The 24,386-nt window shown below is 43.4% G+C and overlaps 1 protein-coding gene across 1 annotated transcript in view; it reads right to left on the reverse strand.

Moving 5' to 3' along the window:
• Nucleotides 1–24,386, reverse strand: part of PDRG1 (p53 and DNA damage regulated 1) — a 62,839-nt gene continuing 38,453 nt past the window's right edge. Inside the window, exons 4-5 of the mRNA XM_078651769.1 lie at nt 8,113–8,193; nt 1–967 (exon numbers count right to left, since the gene is read on the reverse strand). Coding sequence (XP_078507895.1) covers nt 885–967; nt 8,113–8,193 — 164 coding nt within the window. The 3' untranslated portion in view covers nt 1–884. The remainder of the gene's footprint in view (nt 968–8,112; nt 8,194–24,386) is intronic.

Raw genomic sequence — 24,386 nt, forward strand, 5'->3', positions numbered from 1 at the left:
TGTGATACCATGCCATTTAATAGTACAATTGTGCGGCATAAAAAACATCACACCAATACAACTGTTATGAGGTTTTAACATTCTCTTAGTCCGCCAGCTGACAAGTTGTCTCTTATAAACAAGAGGAATTCAAATAAATGTGAAACATTTGTTCTCCACAGCCAATAACCCTGCCATAGATTCAGATAACTTTTATAACTATTTTTAATATTTTCCACAAATTTAGTTTTATGCCTAAAGAGTCATTCCACATGGATATCATCTTTTAGAGTCCAAAAAGAGAAACTGGCTAGCAATTATGCTCTTGTAGTATTAACCTTATTACCACAAACACAACAATACTTTTCTGGTAATATTTACACACATTTGTGGCTCATTTTAATAAAATACAAGTACATTATTTCTATAAAAATTCTTACTATTCAAAACAAGAAAAAGAAGTTCTCAGCAAACCTCCTCCGCCCCCAACACACACACACACTGGCACACACCACCCACACAGTAGTTGGGCTCTGATCCCAGTCCTCCCATGCCTTCCTTATGTTTTGTATCTGGAGAAGAACAGCAGAAGTCTTACGTGAAGACGGAGATAGATGCAGAGCAGAGACCTAACATGTCTGTTACAGGCTTTAAAGCCAATATTCTGCCTCCATGTGCAACCCCGAAATGAGAGACATTCTTCAGAAAAATAAATCTCTGATAAGGGAGGCGCTGCGGCTAGTGAGTCCAGGACAGGTGACCAACTTATTACCGCACTCAAAGCCATCCGTGACCTTAAGGAGACCGTGCAGGTTACTCTTTCGTGGCGAGTCCATTGTATGTCTTCCTTTTTTCCTGTGTGTTCCAACGCCCCTGCACCTCCTGTTCTAGTCAAGTTCTTGACATCAGCCTTGCAGGAACTTGTTTAGGGCCTTCATCTCCTCCTTGCTCATGGCATTTAAACTGAAACCTTTCAGTTCTGGTTTACCTTGGTGGGGAAAAAAAGAGAATAAAATTAAATACCAAGTTTGTGACTGAAAAATGTAAGAGACGGAGAGGATTTCACACTCTCAGTTGAGAGTGCATTTGCTAATCCTTCACAGGTTGCTAGTATAAGCCTACTGTGCTACCACCATTAGTGTGATGGTCCCTCTAAAGGCCTGCCCTCCCCAACTTACCCAGGTTTTGTGTCTCAGGCAACATGCCAAAATACAAAATGAATCACACAAGGACTATGAAGTGATCACCTGAGATACAGTCTTTGTTGCATAACAAAACATGTCTTGCTTGCTGTTCGGAGCAAGTGTAACTGACTAAAAGATCAACAGCCGGATTTTTGTTTTGACCTGCTTGAGCTTCAGGTAATGGAACTTATTTTTCAAGAGTGCTGGGTGCCACTTCCAAGCGCTTACGTTGGAGATAAATAAAAGAAAGCTTTAAGAGAAATCATGGGGAAGAGGAGTACCCGAACAAGAAGTCGTTCTACTTGGGGCGGGGACGGGTGGGTGGGGGAGAGACACTGGAAAACATCCAGAATCTCACCCCCCCCCCTCCATAAAACCAGAGGAAGTTTTGTTTAATACAAATGTGTTCCTCAAAACCTTGAAGATTTTCACAAAGAAGCATTTTGAGGGGTTGATGAAACTCGTGCTGTTCTTATGTGTATAGTGGTGAATCTTTCAGTCACTTATTTTTATGTTATATAGGCAGAGTTTATCAAATAAGTGGCAATGAAAATCTGGAATGGAATCTTATACAACACAATCCCACCACAGGCCTGGCCTTTATTTTATGAACCAGGTACTGTTTCATTCTGTGCTACAATCTTCACAACTTTTTGGGAATGCACCACAATTGGGACCAAAAAATAAAGCTTCTCTTGAATGCGGACTCTGCCCCTCTCTTTGTGCCACTACCATCCTAGTCCAGTTCTTGTTTACCTATCGACAGAAAAAGGCATCACCTTACCGTCCTCCTTTTTGGGGCATTTAATATATTTTTGCTATCAAACCTTTTACGAAAGGGGTGCTCTTTTGGCTGCCCTTTTTGTTTTCGATTGCCACAAGAAATTACCCCTCTTCCAAAAGACGTGTTAAAGACACTTCAAGTAAAGCATAAAGTGCAGAAGTTTCTTCTAAACAGCTTTTCCTCATACTGCCTGCCTACAGGGTTTAAGGAACTTTCATCTAATGAGTCCCCGTCCTTTCCACGTAGAAGCTCAGAAGATGTTGCTAACGGAGAGATTTCATGGACTTTGTGGCAGTCTTTCACACCTTGGTAGGAGCGGGTCAGAACTTGATGCTTTATCAGTGAGCACTGTTCCTCTGTGTTGGTCCCATAACTACAGCTTCATCCATTAACAGAGGATACATTGAACCTCTATGGCACTGACAGCTTGAGTCCTCCCTTTGGTCAGAAATGTTATCTATTTCCCAATAAACTGATTCTACAGAGAAGCTATTTGCAACTGCCTGATGAATCTTGAAGTTCTGCACTCATTAATTTCCATCAGATCACCTTGGCTCTGAAGTTTTTTCATTCTCCTACTACACCTGCTGTAATACTTTTTGAACGATGTACTGAGACCTAGCCCTGTGATGTCAAACATTTACAATATTCATCCTTCTTTAATTCTCCTCCAAGCTGCATCGGTTATCATCACAAGAGACTGAGCAGCAGACCTTTTTAAAACAAAAGGGACATCTGGTCTAGACCCTTTAACAAGCGTAATGAAAGCGGTTCAAACTCTAGTCTGTGATGGTAAATCCAGAACCTTTTGGAAAGTCATACGCGGACTACTACTAGTTATACAATGCCAATCTAATGGCAGATTGCCCACTATATAAATGCCATAGAATGATAACAGATTTGGTATGAGGTATATAGCTTATGCATCAAACAGACAAAAAGAGACAGCAAAATCATGCTGTTCACACTCCAGATCCACCTCAACTACAGGAATAGTCCTTTTTTACTGGATACTGCCTAAAAAGGCTAAAGTGGATATAAACACTCCCAACATGTCAGGAATTCAACTACCTCGCCAAAAGAAACCATTACTTACAGACATACAAAAGTAGTTCTTCACTTAGTTCCAGTGTTTGAGCCTCCTGCCAGAGTACTATTTTCTAGACCCACCAACACTGGCAAAGCCATGTTTCGCTACAAAGACAACTCTATCCGAAGCAGCTTAATGCTCCATTAGCATGCTCAGCTAAAATCAGAAAAGTGTTGCCATGATCGAAAATGTGTTTCTTCCCAAATTAGTGAAGTCATTTCTATTGTGGACCTGAAGTCAAAAAGACATACAGGATACTACAGGCAGAGCATCATTGTGAATGCAGGGGCACACCAGCCTTAGTTTTAACATACAGCGATGCATTCTGATATCCTGACGGCAGAGCCCAGTGTTCTCCAATTCCTAACTAAGTCCTAGAAATATGTAAAACAGACGTAAAAATCTATGGTAACCCATGTATTCATCAGACTTATCCTGGACACTAAATATCATCATCATAAAGAGCACCTTCTACACAATGAAAACACGGTTGCATCTTCCCATACATTGGATACCAACAAAAACTACAAGCCATCTTCACTCGTAATTTCCAAGCTATGACTATGCAACAGGCTATGTATGCCTCAGTGGACCCAGATTTGTCATATACACATAATAAAACTAATCTAATGCTGCCACAAGACTCTTTCTCCATCTTCGCCTCAGAGAACACGTGACTCCAGTCCTGCTATCACTCCACTGGATACCTATAGCTACACTGGCAACAATGTTCAAGGCACTCTGCATTGTCAACAGACCCTTCCAAGGGAAAGGACCACTATATTTACAAGTTATATTCAAGCAATAAAAACAAACCAGAACAAACTGCCAAGCTCTGGAACTTGCTACCGGACAAGATTTGAAGCATGCAGAAACATACACTTCAGAAGACAGATGAAAACGTGTTTATTTCCAATATAGCTACATTGTCCCTCAACCCTAGAATTGAACCCACAAAGATAATTTTACAAGGTTAGTCTACGCTTACAACCCGCAGATCTGAAACAGCCTAAGAGGAACGCTGCTTTCTCAATCCAGGTAAACTAAGAAGGGCTGATCTGGGCATTAAATAGTATTGCCAATTCATATATAATCCTTCTGGCCAACACAAACACATATGATAACCCTCAGTTGTTGGCAGCAAACTACAACTATATCATCTTACACACACATACATAAGACATACATGCTACAGGTCATGACCATCACCAAGTACAGTACCAGCCAATAAACCAGCTATCCCCACAAGTCAACAGGCATGGGATAGCTGAAAAGATTTGTCACAAGCTGCTGTCCAACCAGCTGACTCGAATGTAGCCCACCACTGCAGATTTCATCTAGCTACACACTATATCTGCAGCTTTACAACTCACAATACCATTCAGACATAGGAAATTAATAGGAAAGCCTGTCCAGAAAGATCTCCTTCACCATTTCTCTCTCCAATAATTCCAGCTCAGGTCAAAAAACTTTAAACAAAATGTCAGATTCAACAACATAGTGCATCAACCAACTAAGTAGACTACTATAATAAAAATTACAACAGGAAACTGCAGAGTAGTAAAAAGTACTGCCAACCCAATGAAAACCAACTGTCGGTCTCTCACACCTCTTTATCAGTCACACTGCTAACCATTGCTTCCTGTAAAACAATGAACGCACCTAGTGTTCACCCAGCACACCGTGGAAACACTTCCCACATAGGATCACAAAACAAAGACAACACTATTCCAACCACACATCCTATACTGCATAGCTTGAAGTTTTATTTAGACAACAGCTTTGGTAGCCCACATAGGTGAAGTGAAACACATAGAAATGCTGCAGTACAATACAATGTAATGATAGCTCTGCAGATCTACTACTTGTAACAAAATTGTGCTACCATAATTCTCAAGCATTTAAGGATAGACTGCAACAAAACAAAATCAACTATCTTCCAAAACGTTCTCAATAAAGGACATATCATCCCAAGCACAGAAGCCTGCCGCCCTTCATGCCCCCTGTTCAGACACCGCCAAAAAAACATTCCTCCTATAGCGACCACAGTTCCTTTAATATTCCATTGGTATGAAGGATTTCCTATCAGCAAAGACCAATGGGTTGTGAAAATAACATTGCAAAGAAACACATTGAACCTTCCAACCCCCCCCGGCTACCTTTCCAAAATTTCACAAATTATCTTCATAAAGTAGACAGGAGGTACAAAAGCCACTGCTTTGCCAAGCTACTGAATGGTTCCATAACAAAAGAAAGGCATTACCTCCAGGTGATTCACTGTGTCTGAATAGGCCACCGACATCAACCCTTTCTTAGTCCTTTATGACCTTCACCTATTTATTGTGGTTAATGTGGCAAAACATCTGGAGGCAATACAATGAAAACAAAATCTGCAGCACACTTATATGAAAGTTCAAGCCAAAACGATGTCTCAATGGACATAAAGTTCAAATTTCATGGGCGAAGAAGTGGACCACCAGTGTTTCGGTTCCTCTTTTATTGTTCATAGAAAGCCAGCCGACACGCGTTTCGTCGCAAGAAAACACACTGTTTCCGCGACTCCTCAGGGCTGTAGGTAGTCGGTATGTAACCACAGGTCGCGGTGCCGGTGATAATTCCGACCCGGCTCCGCTCGAGACCGGGTATCAAAGTTATTCAGAATGCGATTTCACAAATATCGACAGTAGTCTTCTCCAGGAGACCACACCCGGAACCGAAACGCGAACTCGAGGGAGTCGCCGCTGAATCAACCCCGCACTACGGGGACTTACTGCTGTATAAGTCTCTACACTTTCCGTGCTTCTAATACGCAGACCAAGAGACACTCTCGAATTTTTTACTTCGATGACCATTATATGTAGCAAGTTTATTCAATAAAGAATCTCCACATGACCGCTGGAGAAGACTACTGTCGATATTTGTGAAATCGCATTCTGACTGACTTTGATACCCGGTCTCGAGCAGAGCCGGGTCGGAATTATCACCGGCACCGCGACCTGTGGTTACATACCGACTACCTACAGCCCTGAGGAGTCGCGGAAACAGTGTGTTTTCTTGCAACAAAACACGTGTCGGCTGGCTTTCTATGAACAATAAAAGAGGAACTGAAACACTGGTGGTCCACTTCTTCGCCCATGAAATTTGAACTTTATGTCCATTGAGACATCGTTTTGGCTTGAACTTTCATATAAGTGTGCTGCAGATTTTGTTTTCATTGTATTTAATGTGTCCTCAAAACACATTTTGAGGGGTTACAGGGATTTGCCCCTTACCTGCATGCACCTTCTGCCTTACAGTATCTTCCTGTGCGTCAACCTGAGCAGTGCGCCCAGCATTTCCCTCACACCTGAAACCCTGTCCTTTGTCGTTATATCTGGAGGCAATACATCAAGGTATCAAAAGAATTCCAAGATGCAACTTTAATATTTGCCTCAAGAAGAATCATTAGCAAGACCTCAGGTTTGTCGCAGGTGGAAGCAATGAATATGGATGCCTCCATTTTATCCTCAAAGAGTTTTCTGAAATGGGTCAATGTAATTGAATCTCATATTTGCAAGCAGGCACCCACAATCACAATAGCAGGCTAATAAAGGCACAGTCTATGGGAAAGACAGAACCAAAATAACGTTGGTTAGTTCAAACGCTAGTCTCAACGTAGATTTTTCTATACACTTAAAGAGCTCTTGGCTAGCTCCTTGCTAAGAACGCGATTTCATAGGAACTCTGTTGGATATTTCTCTTGGGACGGCCCAGAGTTCTCTAGAGATAAGAGACACTAAAGCAAAAGTAGTAGGTTGCGACCCCATACCTCAACATGCTGGTTTTAGAGGCTCCAAGGCCTCTGCAGTCTAGGCATCTTGCTACCATGTGGTCACACGCTGCCAAAAAATGCATAACCCACGGATAAAAATGTTCAACTCAAAACAGTTACGTACTCTCTTCCACGTGGCTTTAAGAATCCAGTCCACTCAAAAGTCAGCTTGTTCAGGAATAGGGTTAAGAAACCACCTTCCCCACTGACAACTACTAGAGTTAGGCAGCTAGGAGAGACATGCCATCTGTCAGGGCAAAAACAATAAGACTTTGATTTGAGACTACCAGTCTGCACGGGATATCCAATGGTGGTAGAACCAAGACGTTAATTGTCTTGAATCCAAGCTTTAAAATATTAAATAACATCCTTTTTTAAATAAATACAGGATCTTTTAATCGGCCAAGCTTGGGGAAAATGTGTGTAGGCCACAAATAGTGTGGGCCGAACCATAAAAAAAAATAATTCTTTCCTGATTTCCATGGCTTCTTGATATTGGGACTTGTCACCAGAGGGACAGTGTACTCATCTAGTGAGCAATTGTGAACTTACTGCTCATTAACCCCTTCCATGCTCATGACGGAACGGTTCCGTCATGAGTGTCGGTTGGCCTGTGCTCATGACGGAACCGTTCCGTCATGAGCCCATTGGCTCATTAGAACGCTCAGCACAGTGCGAAAATTCGCGCCGCGCTGAAGCGGTTAAGAGTGTTTATGCAGACTGGATCTCTATGAAATCTCTATGAAATCCTAGGCATACTGTAATTTCTAGATTCAGGTAAGCCTTTCCCTGGTGAGTGTTCTGGATTAATATTCATCTGTCTGAATAACACAACAAAGTATTAGGGAATTTTGTTCAAAATGCATTTCTTTTTACATATTCGGTCTTCAGATAGACCGTGGCAAGGGTTTGCACTAGAAAATAGCAAAGTGCTAAAATAAAAATCAATTGCCTGAGTATGTAAGAAGGAAACAGTAGGAAAACCTGTTTGAAGAACCCCATTTGGATTATATTGCGTGCAAGTGCCCTGAATATAAAAGGTTAGAAGGCTCAAACACCATTGTCTTCAACTGGAAATACACTGCTCCAAACAGAAGCACAAATGGTGACTGTAGCAGGGCCGTATGGAAAATGCGCCTTCCCTGTCTCTGCCAAACAGACATCTCCTTGGGTCATTCACTTGCCTTACTTTCAATATCTACCTTTTCTCTATGTACAGACCCAGCTGTTGGCAGTCCAGTCACCTCACACGGTGTCCACTCACCCTGTGCTTCATAAAGCTTGTTCACCTTCACTTTGAGCTCGCTCCGCAGTTTGTTGATTTCCTCATCCAACCGTTGCTGATCTGGAAGTACAAAAAGAGAAGACGAAGATTAAAAAACAATCAGAACCAGCCAACGAGCCTGCAAGTAAGATGTGCTTAGAAGCAAAGACAGCTGTCAAGGAAGCCTACGCATGTGCCAGAGATATGAACAGAGTATATGCGAGTAGCCGTCCTCTTTCGATTTCTGTGTGTTTGCATCTATGTAGAAAATTTAAAATCACAGGTCAGCGAAGAAGCAGCTGTCACTCATGGTTCCGCATATATATATATATATAGCTCTGAAAACGTGCACCACAAGCATTGCAAGCGGTAAAATAAGCGAACATTGGATGTCTCTTCTAAAAATCCACTAAATCAACTCAACTCCTGTTTCCTCCTATCATTCTTTTCACATTGGATTAAGAGCCACATACCTTTGGCCTTTCAATGATAGAGAATCATGAAGAAACAGCTTCTTTTATATTTAGTTGAGGAGAAAGAAACCACCATGCAGATGCAGCAGTTTCTAGATGAATTCATCTCCTGGCTAGGTTTGGAAATGCTTTAAGTGGGCCAAGTCACAAGTTTGAAAATAAAAAGGCTTACATCCCGGAGGGAGAAAGGGATTTTACCATGTTTTGTTTAGACTGGTCCTCGGGGAGTAGGATTACAGATTACCAGCTATGGCAAACTATGTAAAACTGTGCCTATTCAGAGACCAGACTTCAAGATGGATTAAAATCTTATGACAGGGAGATCAATGTGAACAACAATATTTCCCTTATTTTTACTTGAGTTGCTGTGCCTTTCCTGCCCTCTGGTGTTTTTCAATCTTGCTGTAACAAATGCCCTGCAGACCCCCATATTCCCTTGGCCGATTGGCATCTATGATGCTCACAAAGATTTTCGAATAAATAATAGCCTGTGGTTTGCCTCTTACCACTGAGGAATTTTAATGTGAGGAAAAGAAAAATAAATCAATTTAAAATCAATCAAAAAACAGAGTTTGGAATAGGGAACAAAAATGCTACCCTCTTTCCACTGAAACCATGCCGTAATCTTTTCTATGGAGTGGCAGACAGGAGCAGAAAGGTGGCACAAGCCAAGAATCATAATCAGATCAAAAACCTCACAATAATAGGTGTAGGGTGTTACCCCAGAAGCAGCAGTGGCAAAACCCAATGATAGACATAGAAACCACAGTACTGGATGTAAGGGGCCTCAGCACCAGTGTTACACTGATTTCCCATTATGAATATGTTTGGGAAATACTAGCAAGCATCAACACATTTTACTAAATGAGGCTTCAAAGAATCGGTAAATAAAATTTCACAGTAGTTTAGCAAAACAGTTTTTGCCTAGTTGCGTTTTTTATGAACATTTTGTTTTGAAAGCAAAGAAACATCAATCTTGCTTTCAAGCTTTTGCATATATTTACATCTAATCAGAGAGCCTCCAGGAGCATTATACGTAGCCTCATATTGTTAAACTTTGCAAAAGTGTGTACACATTTTTATTCTGGAACCACTATCAGAAGTTCAGTCTGTACTAATAATAAAGGCTTTGTATTAATGAATCATGAATATAAGATTGAAAAACATTAGCATATGGACACAATTATTACCTTAACTTCAAACAATGCCCTTCCCTGATCCATAATGTGATACTGTGAACTGGCAGCCAAATGGTTTGTGCAGCGAGTTGGGCCACCTTGTCTCAAGGACAAAATAAACATGAAACCTTGTTGTTCCTGCCCCCAAACAATATGTCGTGGGCGCCGGGTTATGAGAATCCCACACCCCTGCAATAGGTACCAAAGTAGTGAGACTATGTGGTGCTGTTAGGAGGAGATGGTTTTCAAGATATGATGGAGAAAAATGTTGATTCCTTCGCTCTCTGGCCTGAGATTCTTGCTGGTATCCAAAAACGATTTGAAAATATTTGAGTATGAGCAAGATCCCGGAACACCTTTTTTGTTTTTAAAGTTAATTTTATTGATTTTTGAAGCAAACAACAACCCACAAAATGTCCACAGGCCCAAAAATACAGTAAAATAAGCACATAATGAGTACATCCTCACATCCCACCTGAACATAACCTTCACGACACTCCAACCATTTTTCCCATAACTTTACATGCTTTTTGGGGCATCCCCTGGCCCTGAATATGGTCTTCTACTGCGTTGCGCAACAGTGTATCGCCTGCTTCTAGAAAGCCATAGGGGGGAGGAGAGTCCTGCCACCATTTAACAATATCTCTCTTTTCCAGTGTCACTCCAATCCCAACAGAACGGGCAGCTAAGAGTAGTCAATGGGCCTCCCTAGAGCCCTAGACAGGACCCAAATGATCCTACCCCAGTATCTCGCAATCACAGCAATTCCCATCCCATGTGATAGAAGTGAGCAGGTGTCCCCGAACAGTTCCAACATGCCTGTGACATCAGTAAACCCACGTGCCAAAGTCGATCAGGCTATTTACAGGTCATGTGCAGTTAACTGAGCAATATTAACCAAAGCCGTGAGGAGATTACCCTCACTCTGGGCGCCATACAAGCCTCTCTCCAATCTGAATCCTCCTGGGGCTCCATCCACTGTTCCCATCTGGCCAGAGGGGCACAAACAAGTCAGGGGAGTGTAATGTTATGTTATAAAGTTTTGTAAAGCACATAGCTGCCCCAACAAAGGAACTTCCCAGCGCTGAACCCAAGAAAAGGGATTGAGACTACTTACACCAGACAGGGAGGGCAAGGGCGGGGAGGCTAGTTGGCAAAGAGACAGATCTTGAGTGATTTCCTAAAATGCAAAAAGCTATGGGTGTTCCTGCGGGGAAGAGGCAGATTGTTCCATAGAGTTGGGGGCCATTGCATGAAAAGAACACCCTCCCGCCCTGGTTCTCAGACTCTAGGGACAATGGCCACATTAATATCGGCCAACTGGAGAGAACTGAATGGAAGATAGTGTGAAATGAGGTATTCCAGGATGGGTGCCCCCCTTAGAGTGTAGGGTCTTGTGGGCGATACACAGTGTCTTGGAGTGAATGTCCTTGTCCACATGAAGCCAGTGCAACTTCTGGAGGAGCCCGAGGAGGAACAGAATTTGGGAGGGAGAACAGCAGTCTAGCCGCAGCGTTCTGGCCTATCTGAAGTTTTTTTTGACAGCCTTGTTTGCTCCTAAATACAAGACGTTGAAGGAATTGGCAAGGGACAGAATCAAAGCTTGCACAATGGTTTGCCTGGTGCAAGGGTCGAAAAAGTGAATGATGGGTTTGAGGCTTTGTAGAAGCCCGAAACAAATGCCCGTCTAAGATTTAGCTTGAGCCTCAAAGTTCAGGGCATCATCCATCCAGAATCCCGGGTTTTCGATGACTGATTTGGGCTTAGGAGGTGAAGTTGGCCACCAATGGTCGCCCCAAGAATGGTAGTGTTTGCCAAGCAAAATAATTTGTCTTCTTGGCATTTAATCTTACGACATTTTTGTTCATTCACTTAGCAACAGCAAGCATTCCTTTTTGAAAACTGGCCATGACTGGCCATGACTTTCGTTGCATCTCAGAAAGAGAAAGAATGAGCTGGGTATTGTCCGCGTATGATACCAGTTCAAGCCGGAGCGATTTAACCTGTACGAGCGGTTGGATGTAATTATTAAACGGGTAGGGCTCGAAGAAGAGCCCTGGGGGACACGGTAGTGCAGAGGTCGATGGTCGGAAGAAAAAGGAGGGGAAATTACTTGAAACTAGCTCTCGCTCAGGAAGGAGGAGAACCAAGAAAGTGCTGGCCCACGAATACTAATATCCTGTAAGTGCTGTACTATTATTTTTTTGTGTTGAACGCAGTGTTCAGATCGAGCAAAATCAGGGCCTACAATCTGCCTTCATCCATGGAACTGTGGAGATTTTCAGTAACGGCTAGTAGGGCGGATTCTTTACAGTGCAGTCTGGAGACAGTGTTGAGAAATATCCAAGATTTTGGATGAAAAATATTCTGCGCTGGACTTCAGAAACTGTTTATGGGAAGCTCTGATAGCGTATCCATTTATGTGCTTTAGAGAAGGGATTATATGTTTTTCTCCAGGAACGCTCTAGATTACAGTATGTTTTAGTGGAGATGGGGGTTTTGTTGAACCTTAGGGCTGAATACTTCTTTTTGACCAAGGCCTAGCTGGCGGCTATGATACTGTCAAGGGCGGCGGTGAGCCAAGATTTCAGTGAGTTGTCAGCTGTCTCCATGTTATGAGCTAGCTGGTGGCGGATAGCCTCAATGAAATTGCAAAATTCCTGCAGGTCTAATTTATGTCAGAGAGGTTTCAGGTTGGGGTCCAGTGCCGGGTGGGAACCTGGCAAGGTATGCAGATGGACATAGAAATCACAAAGTATTCGGTCCAGGCCATGGGCAGAGGGGGTAAGACACGTAGGTGGCTTAGACTAGAGAAAATTGAGTAAAGGAGGTGACCAGCAGCACGAGTTGCGCCTGTAACTCATTGGATTAATTGCACGGCTGCCATGTTGTCGAGGAGGTTGCTAATTTCACCAGCCTTCAAACAGAAGATTAAGGTCACAAATAATATTGAAGTTAGCATGTTTTAAGACTAGCAGTGATATGAAGCTAATGATCGCATCTCTAAAAGCTTTAGAGGGCCTTTCTGTTAGAAACAAGTTGTCAGGGGAATGGTCCTGAAAAATGGTCAAAATGTCAGCATGGCGACGCACCAGTGAGCGACAGTTGATGCTAAGGAGCTTGGTGGGATGAAGAGAAGTATGAGAAGTGGGACATACGGTGAGCCCAGGTAAGTTGGGTTTGAACCTGCAGGTCTTGCGGCTTAACAACCTCTCAGCTGGGGCCTATAGGTATTATAAGGGATTAGTAAATTTGTGAAATCCCCCTCTCGCAATAGGTCCAAAAAGGATCTGGAACCTCCAGGGGTCGGGGACTACATCCAGGGACTTTCCTCATTGAGCAGTAATGCTGTTCCAGGGTGTGGCACATCTGCAGGTACCTAAAAAAATGAAACAGATGCAGGCCAAACTTTTCCTGCAGCACCTCATAGGACTTAAGGTGTTCTCACTGCCAGATCTCTCCCACTCTGGAGATCCCAATCCTGTCCCAACCACCAAACCCTTCAAAGGAGGCAGCCTTGTGCAACCACTGGCCTACCCATAAGAGGTTGCCAGTGTAATCTTTCGATCCCCTCAAGCCCACCAGAACGTCATGTCCCAAGAACCACCCTTGTAGGCTCAGGGAGAGAAGATGGGTTGCTGTATGGCACTCTTATTCCATCAATCCTGTACAGACCCATCCCAGCTACTTCCAGCTGAAACTCCGGGTTCCCCCATCCCCCACATATTGACCACCAGCAGTAATAGAGATGTATTCCCCATTCACTAAGCAGAGTGTTGGTTAAGCTACAAGGGGGTCTGAATTGTGACCTGCAGCTGGCGCCATCAAAATTGCAGCAGTCGTAAGGTATAGTTTTGTAATATATAAAGCAACTGGGGTGGGCTATTGTAAACAAAGAGGTGCAGTCCAAGACATTTAGGGGCAACTTAGCCCAACGAATGAGGTTCGATGTTAAGTGGATCAACAAAGGACAGATATTCAGGCTCCAAGTTAGACCTTGCTACGAGCTCAAAAACATTATGAGGTACCAAAAACTCAGTCTGCGCACCATAAGCCACTCAGACCATTCTACTTCAATCTGCGACCCCCTCAGGGTATAAAAATAGATTTGGGCCAATTGATGGTAAGCCGCGATGCATCCCCATATAGACCAAGGATCAGCATCACCCAAGGAATAGTGAGCAATGGACGCGAAAGATAGGAGAAGCTCATCATCTGCATAGAATACCATTTTAAAAAAAATGTATGTAAAGTATTTATTTTAAGTGAAAAACATGCTTATAAGAGGCAACATTTTTACTACCTTTTTTGGTTTTAAAACTTAGTTCCAAATTAGTATGGTTAACATTTGACTAAAAACAACTACTGTACTCCCCAAACTAGGGAAAAGTTAAGGTGTGTGAAGCAGTTCGTTTTTCTGGCTCACCAGAGAAGGATACCACGCTGTTGCCTTTCTGAGACCCTTTTTTGGCTGAAATCTTGCAATTTCTACCGTTTTTTAAAAACTTTATATCATTTGACAAAAATTGGTTAATGTAATTTGCCTGTACCTTTCTGCACATACACAAACTGTCTTTTTCCCCTGTTTGACTCTTCACACCTTTTCTGTAAGTGCCATGTCAGACGTCTTTGACGATGTGCTATGTGTGGTGCCAAGTCCTGAAATGCCAAACATACAAGGTCTCTCTCTCCCAGATTTTCACCCCATCGCAAAAAGCACAATCTTCTTAGAGGTGACTCACTGATACATCAGGGAGGTGGAGGGAATGTGCCTCAGGGAGAAGCAAGGAGAAATAGGCTGCTCTGCCTCACAGTCCACTTTCAGAGTAACAAGAGAGCTCTCAGCCTCTTCTCCAGCTCCTGGTGTAGCCAGAACTAATTCCTCTTGCAGACCCTCAGGACACTTTTCGAGTCTCTAGCTCCCCAAGTCAATGTCAAAGCATGCAACATCGAGGTGGACGCCATCAAGAAGGTCATTGTTGCAAAGACAGTGGTTGTGATGCTCCACTTCAAGGTTTTCAGTAACTGGTGGCTCCTTTTTAGTGAAATCGGTCTCTGCATTGGTTGCTCGAGTGTCACATAAGATCTTCTTATAAATCCTTCAGCACTGAGATCAGATGCTGAATTCAAGGGAGAAGTTCAGACACAGGAGATGCACCTTGAATACCCCATCTCATCCAAAGTCACATGTTTCCACAGAATATTTCTTTCCTGCTCGGTATATGGATAATGACTATTCAGGTCAGAGGTACAGCACTTCCATCATCACCCTATTTAGGGGGGCTGCGGGGAGATTCACCTATGCAGCCTTCTGCTCTGTAGTAATAACATAAGTAGAAGGGACACAGCCATTGCAAGGATGAACACTTCAAATGGAAAGACACACAGGTGCTCAGGGGGATGTAAGGTAAAATGGATTTGTAGGGTGCTGCTTGTCACCCTTGAGGGTATTCAGGAGCTGAGTAGATGAGTGTAGGCATGTGGTGAGGCTGGGCCTGAATACATTTTTTTTTTCCTTTGCAAGTAAGACAGGAGTATAACCCATAGACGAGGTCAGGACTGGGTAGGAAGGTACAATTATCATACTATGTCCTGAAAGGTAAAAGTTAGTAGGCAATTATGTATAGCATGCACATAGCATTGCTGCAGCGGACAAGCAGGAGATTGTTTATTTTTAATTTTTTAAGTCAGAAGATAGTTAATCATCTTTACGTAACATTCGTTTCATGGTTGGAATTGTACAGTTAAGAACAGCACTGCATTGAATGTATTGACAACCACAAGAAACTTGGTGCCACAACAAACGTGAATAAATAGTGCAAGTGGCGACGCAAGTGAGAGGAGAACAAACAGCGTGGTCGGCGCACTGTGTGTGAGGTGCAAATTATCTACAGTGAGTGGCTAAGGGCGGCGCATGTGATATAGTGATATCACATAGGACACAGTTAATTTGGTAGATTTGAAGCCACTGAGAGGAAGTGCGCCTATTGATTAGGCTGTAGGGTCGACGGCGTTTCGATCCGAATCATTTGGGATCATCATCAGGACAGGTTGTCTGAATGAAGTAGTGCTTTCGCAATAATTGTAAATCTTGTGCAATCCTTGGGAATTGGAATGCTTGTGGACTGCAGGAGAGTGTGAATAAGGCGATGCCCAGGGCTCCAGTCGCTGGATGGCGCCAAGAAGCTCACTACCGATTTAATCTGTAGCTCAGCCGTTTTTAAAGGGGTTGTGCTGGTGCAGCTCCACGATCGAGGCGGCCACGTTAGTCAGCCATGCCTGTTCGGCGCTGTTTGAATCAGTGCGTCCGTTCCACTACCGAGGAATTGGTGGTGTGATATCACTATGTCACATGCGCCGCCCTTAGCCACTCACTGTAGATAATTTGCACCTCACACACAGTGCGCCGACCACGCTGTTTGTTCTCCTCTCACTTGCGTCGCCACTTGCACTATTTATTCACGTTTGTTGTTGCACCAAGTTTCTTGTGGTTGTCAATACATTCAATGCAGTGCTGTTCTTAACTGTACAATTCCAACCATGAAACAAATGTTACGTAAAGATGATTAACTATCTTCTGACTTAAAAAATTAAAAATAAACAATCTCCTGCTTGTCCGCTGCAGCAATGCTATGTGCATGCTATACATAATTGCCTACTAACTTTTACCTTTCAGGACATTGTATGATAATTGTATGGGCCTGAATACAGGCGGTGTCAATGGTCCCGCAAGAAGGCAAATTGAATAGCCAAGTCTTCAGCTTCTTGCGAAATTCAATAAGAGAAGAGTAGGTCCTGAGATCGGTTGGGGGGTGGTCGTTCTAGGATCTGCCTTCTTGGTAGGAGAATGATCGACCTCCCATTCTGCTTCCGTGGATGCAGGGTGTGTGTGCACGAGTGTGAGTGATGCGGAGCAAAATTGTCTGGTGGAAGTGAAGCCGGTGACTGAGCCATGCGGGTCCCGTGTTGTGTAGTGACAAGAATGCGTGTGTGAAGTTTGAACTGGCAGTGCTTTTCGATGATGAGCCAGTGGAGCTTTCTGATGAGTGGTGTAGTGTGGTTTTGGCGCAGGAGGTCAAGGGCGAGTTTGGCGGCGGTGTTTTGGATGATTTGAAGTCTGTGAAGAAGATGGGTTGGGATGCTGGCCTAGAACAGAAGATATAAGCTCGGAAAATAAATTGCAAATAAACAGGGACTCTCAACAACGTTCCACAGCTGTGGGCAAAGTCCCTCCGTCAGAGTAATGACTGCCGCACTCTGCCACCAAAGAACTGCACTATGAACGAGAGATTATTTCCAACCATTTCTCGCATGGCAGGAAACAAACTACAACTGAGGCTTGACTGTTGTAAAATCGGATTCTTTGAAAAATGTTTTTGCAGCTATTGTTCTTGCTGCATAACGTATTGCTGCCTTTCCCAAAAGAGATTATGGGAACATGGCTGATGTTTCCGACAACCATTAAATTGGACCTTCAGGATCTCCTTTCTCTTCTCGAAGCCAACTTAAAAGTTTCTAACTCGGTTCTCCTTCTTTGATGCATTTCATTTGCTTGTGAGCCGAAGCTGGAAGATCCTGAGAAAGGCAAACTCTTCTTCTAGAGGACAGACCAAGCCAAGAGCTGTGCCTCATAGATACTCCATGGCAAATTTATCTTGCCGAGTCATTGCCCAGAATGTTGTTCTGATCAGATGTAATCATTCCCTCTTCTTGAAATGTTCTACTCAGGAACTCTGTTGAGGCATCAGCTCCATGATTTACAAAGCTTCCTGCTGTACTGGCCGAGTAGTGTGATAGAACTGACAATCTTCAGCACTGATGGGTAAGTGGAGCAAACGTATTTACCAAACAAGTCAATCCTATTGCTTACTTTTTCTGGTTGAACATAGGATGTTTAATCAGAATCATTATAGTGCTTTTTTTGCCACAGCAACGACCAAGGAAATCAAGAAATTAGATCTCAGATGAAAAGAAGATCAGATTCTGGCACTCTGTATTTCTTTTCTTGAAGGAGTTCGACAGATTTAATTAATGTTACTGTTTGTATACATAATTTATTCAAAAAGACCTTGAATCAGTACCACCATATGCTTCGGAAGTAAGGCCTTGAAAATTACAGGTGTTGCGTAAACCAGAGTAGTTGTCTCAATGTGAAGCTTCCAAGCAGCTGTTTGTCTAGTCATTAAAAGAAACAACCAGGGAGAGTCTAGGGGGTGGACAGTCTGGAGACCCGATGAGACAGATTACAGAGGTTGGAGCCTGGAGAAGATGGTGGTCTTCTTGGTGGACTGACATCTACGCAAACCTCAAAGAATAGAAGGCCAATGGTGCTAGAAAACAGGGGCTTGAAGCACACAACTACTTTGATCATCACAAACATCCAGTCTCTTGTGTGGGCAGTGCAGTATAACAAATATTCCGAAGAGAGTTCACTTTCAAACTCCACCTCAGTTGCAAATGATTCATTGCTAACAGGCTGAGGAGTTCACATGGGAGATCTTTCAACTCCGTGCTGATGGTCTCCTGTTGCAAATCTCTACCACATGAATAGGTTTGATTAGAGTGGTCTATCGAAATGCACAATGGATCTGGCACTGTACATTATGGAGGAACATATATCCGCTATTTACTGGAACAGCACAAATGGGTATTTGCTGTAAAACATTTTCTACGATTTGTGTACTCCAGAAATAGATCTGTTTTCCACAGGAGAAAACCCAAAATGCCACACATTTGAAGCAAGGTACCCAGAGCCTAGATCATGCACTGCAGTAGAAGATGAAGGTAATACTCATAGCATTGGACTGGCCAAGGCAATAGTGGTATCCAGCCCTACTTCACCTATCACTTCAACCTCACTTGCTTTTTTTCCATAAAATAGTTTTGGACCTTCAAATCAACCAATCCATCAAATCCGCAATACTTGCCCTAACTCAAAAAACAATTCCCCCAGTACTCGACTCCCTGCTCGAATGGCGAGTGGAGCCAATATGTAATCTTGGCATTATGTATCACTGAAATACTGATTTAATACTGCAGGAAAACTACAGGAAACATATGATCAACATTGCTGACTTGGTAGAGAGATGGATCTGATCGTCTTTATTACTAACTGGTTGTAGGATAGTACGGATTAAGATGGCCCTCTTAGCTAGATTACTATATTTGTTTCAAAAAAAACCACACCCCTTTAAATATGTAATTTTTTGTGCAGCTAAATTGTCTGTTGATTAGACATGCCTGGGACGGCCGCCAGCCCAGTATATTGTGGAAAAGTAAATTTTGCCATGTTCTGTGTCCCTACGTGTCCCCCATCTTATGTTATGTGTGCATGATTAATATGCATATGTATTCCCCATGTTTGATTAAAGACGCAATTACAGTTGTGTCCATCTCTAGTATGCCAGTTTCCAGTTCTCGTGAAAGCTACGAGTATTAGGCCTATGTAAAGTTGCGTTGCCACGTTTCTCAGTGTGCACGTTATTTCATTGTAAAGTCCCCGTTTCTAGGCCTCAGAAGGGCCCGGACACCAGATTCAGCTCCTGTCTCCTGAGCCCTCGCTGAGGAGCGATACAGCCCCCACCTGTATTCCCGACCCTTCACTTACTTCCTGCCTCGCAGTGCCCGGCTCGGCCTGGCTCTGCCTACGAGTCTGCCAAGAGTATGTTATGATTCTAGTTATCAGTTCAGCCCTCCTTCTCTGCATTCCTAAGCTACTGAATCGCATCAATAGTTTCCGTCATTGTCTAGCCTTTACGTCTCCATGTAAGAGAAATACTGCATTTAATGGTCATTTAATATTCTTCAACGCACTACATGTAGAATAATGCATGCTCCAGTCTTAGAGTCTGTTAGCCTCTCCCCTCCTGACTCTTAGTTTATATCAACATGTTCTCTAAACATTAGATACTAGATAGGGTTTAGGTACATGTCGCCCTGACTCTCCAGACTTCAGTCTCTGCTCCTAGCACAGAGTTCATAGCCCCCAGCTTCTCCTAGTAACACGTCATTGTCAGTTTGCGCGCACCATTAGGTTAGAGGTCCCGGCTCCTTAGGTAGCCCCCTCCATGTTTCCGCCCCATTTATGACATACTCTGTTACGTTTACATCACATGTCCATGTATACGCCTCCTGTTACACCTACTTTCACCCTTATCTTTCGCGACTGCTATTGACCACACCCACTGCTCCGCCTACTGCAATTCACTGTAATGCAACTGTTTTAGTATATATGCTTGTGTACTGTTATTAAATGTTACGCCGATTCCTTTTCCCTGGCACGCCGATGCCGATCCTGCCCCGTGCTAGCTAGCCATCCCAGATCTTGTCCGTGCAGGTTGTCCTGTTCCTGTCCTTTATGCTGTATTAAACCTGCAAACTCCTACTACCTCGAATCTTGACTCTTATTTATTGAGCTATCTGTTATTCATATATTCATTCAAAAATAGAGGTATTATTTATTTATTTACCACATAATGGCGCCCGAACAGGGACTTGCCCTTTCCCCACGCGCCGGTGAAGCCACGCCGGCCCCCTGACCCTCTGCAGCCGTGACGGAACCATACCGTGCACGTGCAGATATTTCTGCTTCAAGTATCCCTCAGGCCCACGGAGGAGACGGAGGTGGCGGTCCAGCATCCAGACGAGGCGGTGGAGGAACGCGGCGAGTCCCGACCAGAGCCCAAGCCGAGAGTCCAAGGTCCGAGGTATCCGGAGGCCCACCCGTAACAGAAGTCCGAAGTTCGTCCGTCCGGCGTCGAAGCAGTCCAGTCCAGTCCGAGGCCTTCCGTTCTTGCTGCCCGGTGAGTACCGTTGCTGGGGTAGTATCTAGACAGGGTCAATCTAATTGACTCTGGTCCGTGGGTTTTGGTGGTACACAGACCCAAAACGAAGTGTCCACTTCGGTGGATGCGGGTCCTGACGTGTCTCTTTATGAGACCGGTAAGTTTCGTACTGTTTTAGCAGTGCATCTAGTTTCTGTTCTAGTCAGTTCTGTTCTCGAGAAGATTCATGTATTCTGTTTTCAGTATTCCAGGTAGTATTCTGTTCGAACTGTTATTTTAAATGTTCTTCATGTATTTTTTAATGTCGTGGTATGAAAGTGGTGTAGTTATCGTGTTCATTGTGTATTGTATTGTGTCTAGATTACAGTTCAGTCATGCCTTTATTCTCGAAATTACGTCAGTTAAAAACCAGAAAAGGTCTGCTAGAAGCAGCAGTTCCTGTCCCGCCTAGGGACAGTCCAGGTCATTTTATGTATCAGAAGCATGGCATAAGTGCCATATTATATCTAGATTTATGGGTGGAGTACACCAAAAAGAGTTAGAAGAAAAGTATAGATGGCCCGTATCGGGTACATGGGATGCCGAGTGCATCATGAGAGTAGAAGAAGCATTATGGAAAAAGAAAGCCAGACAGTCACAGAAAGATGCCATCGAGTTATGGCACAAAGAATCTCATAGAAGAACCGAAAAAGAAATCAGAAAGTCAGAACTAAGTAGAGAATCCTTAGAACGAGCCCAAGAAAGGGAATTAATCGAGATAGGTGAACGAGTTAAAACCGAACAGTCAGACAGACAGAGGAATGCCCTTATTAAGGGTATGTACCCTCTTCTTGCCGAGGGCTTGCCAAAAGCGACCCCGGAGGCATCCAGTAATTTTCCGCCACCATTAGTTCCGATCAAGCTACGTCACAAACCGACCGCAGCTGATGTTTTTATTTCGTCCTATTTGGACGACACAGTCCCAGAATATGCAAATCCTGTTCCGCCAGCTCCTGTAAATAATGTAAATCCTGCTCCTCCAGTCACCGGAGTACCTGTTACGGTACCCCCGGTCCAGCCTACATTACAATTTCCCACTCTGCCAGCACGAAGAGTATCAGTCGACGATTCTAGTTTAGGGGCCGCAGGAGGAGGTCCTCCTGGTACCCCGCCACCACACCAACGTAGAACGTTGGCCGAGTTACATGAATGTGCGTTACAGCGCACGCCCAAATATAAGTCCGTTGCAGATATCCGACGAGCTCTTACTGAATGCCGCTATGATCCAGTCGCAGGTGATGATAGAACAGTTATATATTCCATCCGTGTAAGACGGGTGACCGGGTATTTGGACACCCTACCGGATATGAAAGGAGATCTAGACAGAATATATCGTTTCATCCGTACAGGGGATGATCCAGAAAGTATTGGCGAAGCCATGTCTCAAAGGAAAGCTGAGATCCAGCTCATGTTATTAAAGTTTCTGATTAATTGTCTAATAAGAGAACAAGATTCCCCGACTAAAGATCCGGCCGAAATGAGAATCCTGACAAGGTGGAGTGATAACATAGCCGAGGGTAAGCACAGAACCATCAGTAGTATAGAGAGTATGTACAAGAAAATTCGTAAAGAAATAATAAGGTTACACGAGAAACGCAAAGAAGCACTAGTAAACGAGAAAGAAAATGACTCTTCTACTGAAGAGGTAGACGACGAGAATCCCACTAGAATAGCGTATGTAGGAAAATCTAGATTTCCAGACCGCCATTTACGCCTAGAGCACAAGAAAACTGTTCCTCATCCAGCACCAGAGCAAGGTTCTCTAGAACAAGTATTTCAAGTTACCGATCATATTCTGAAATCACGAATCGGTTACAGTGAGTTAAGTACTATGCATGAACAAGAACTAGCCCGATCAGCAGTCCGATGGATTACTGATTCTACCACTTTTCCAGACGAAATAGTGGCACAAATGTTTCTGAAACTGCCTCCAGCCGAGCAACGACTGGTGGGTATGTATATGATCCAGCACCTCATTACTCTGTATGAGGGTCAACATTCTGATCCAGGTCCGTTACACGATGTCCTGAACGAGTTACTCCAGTATAGATGGAAAGGTCTAGGTACCGATTTAATTAGTGTCATCCTAGAACAGCGTCACAAATCTAGAACGTTTTTGAACCCACATTTTGTTCATGTCTCACCCCCAGAAAGTAAACCCTTTTACATAGATAGACAGAATCCGTTACGAGAAGTACACCCAGTCAGGACAGCAGATGGTGAAATGCAACGAGTGTTTGTTTACACTCCGATTACAAAGATGGAACTCTTAGAGATGAAGAAATTAATTCCCTGTCATGACAAAGATCCAGCAGGGTTCCACCGAGAATTAAAAGACATGCTCCGTATGGGAGAATACACGTATCCAGATATAATTAAAATGTTAAAAGTCCTGTTGCCCGCAGGGGTATATGAAAAACTCAAGGAAAAAGAATGGGAGGTGGGAGAGAAAAAGATCGATTGGGCAGTTCTAGAAGCTGAAGATAAGATACGAGTACCAGGTACCGGTCTAGGAGAGAAATGTAAAGAATTACCTGAATTATTGATACAAGTTTTGCCAAGATTATTAGCCACTAAAAAGTAAGACTGGGATGCAATCTCAGCCTGTAAACAGAAACAAGACGAAGACACTAGTGATTTTTATTCTAGATTTGAGAAATGCTTTATTATAAACAGTGGCCTCAAGACAAGTAGCGAGTCATACCATCATCTCTTTGTTACTAAATTAGTCGAGAATTCAAGTCCACAAGTTAAGAACCGAGTTTTGAAAGTCGAAAGTACCTGGCAAGCTAATACTCCGTCCCAAATGTTACAGATGCTTCAATATCACCAGAATAGAATCAGAGAAGAGCAAGATCATGAAAGAAAACGTATGAAAGACACGAAAATGAAAGTACTAGTTGCACAATCTGTTCCTCAGGACAGTCAGAAGAGGGGTACGAATCAAGCCAGTCATCCTGCAGTTCCCGTTAAAGGGACCTGCAATTATTGTAAACAGCCAGGTCACTATATAAACGAGTGTGCAGTTCTGAAACACAACATAGCCACCGGTAAGACTAAAGAAAGACCACGTCCGTCTAGACAAGAACAAGTTTCACAGACTTCTCAGTCACAGAATGCACAACAGACAGTTCCAGCACCGCAGCCTATTGCTGCAACACAGCATGTTACACAGCAGATGTACCAGTATGCACAGTCCGAGTATCCAGAGTATCAGCCGTACTCATGAAACAGCCTAGAGAGGGAGGTAGGCTTGCCTCTCATCGAGATACCTGTAGATCAAGAAGGTCCCTATGTTCATAGTCAAGTACTAGGGAAAGACAGAAAGTTTCTGATTGATACAGGGGCAAGTAGGACGACCATCAGTCACGCCGAAGTTCCAGGGGCTCCGCTCTCAGGCTCTAGAAATGTTTCCCTTGGATTTTCAGGAAAGCCTATTGTAAACGAGATATCTAAGCCAGTCACTTTAGAAGTAGGTCCATTGTCCCGCACTACTGATCTGTTACTTACGAAGTCATGCCCAGAAAATCTGTTAGGTATTAAAACACTGAAAGAATTAGGTGCAGTTATTTGCTGCTCCCCAGAGGGAATACGATTGTTCTTACGTGACTTCAAGGGTCACTATGTATTACGAGATTTTGATCCGAGATTGTCTAATGTTCCGCAGCATCTATGGGCACAAGGTCCAACTGATGTAGGTTATATGCAAATCACACCCCATCGTGTGACTCTCAAACCAGGTGTAGTGTTACCACGAATCAGGCAGTACAGATTGCCACCTGAGGCTGTAGCAGCCTTAT

This window comes from Lissotriton helveticus, chromosome 7 (genome assembly GCF_964261635.1).
Source record: "Lissotriton helveticus chromosome 7, aLisHel1.1, whole genome shotgun sequence".
In the NCBI taxonomy this organism is placed as follows: domain Eukaryota; kingdom Metazoa; phylum Chordata; class Amphibia; order Caudata; family Salamandridae; genus Lissotriton; species Lissotriton helveticus.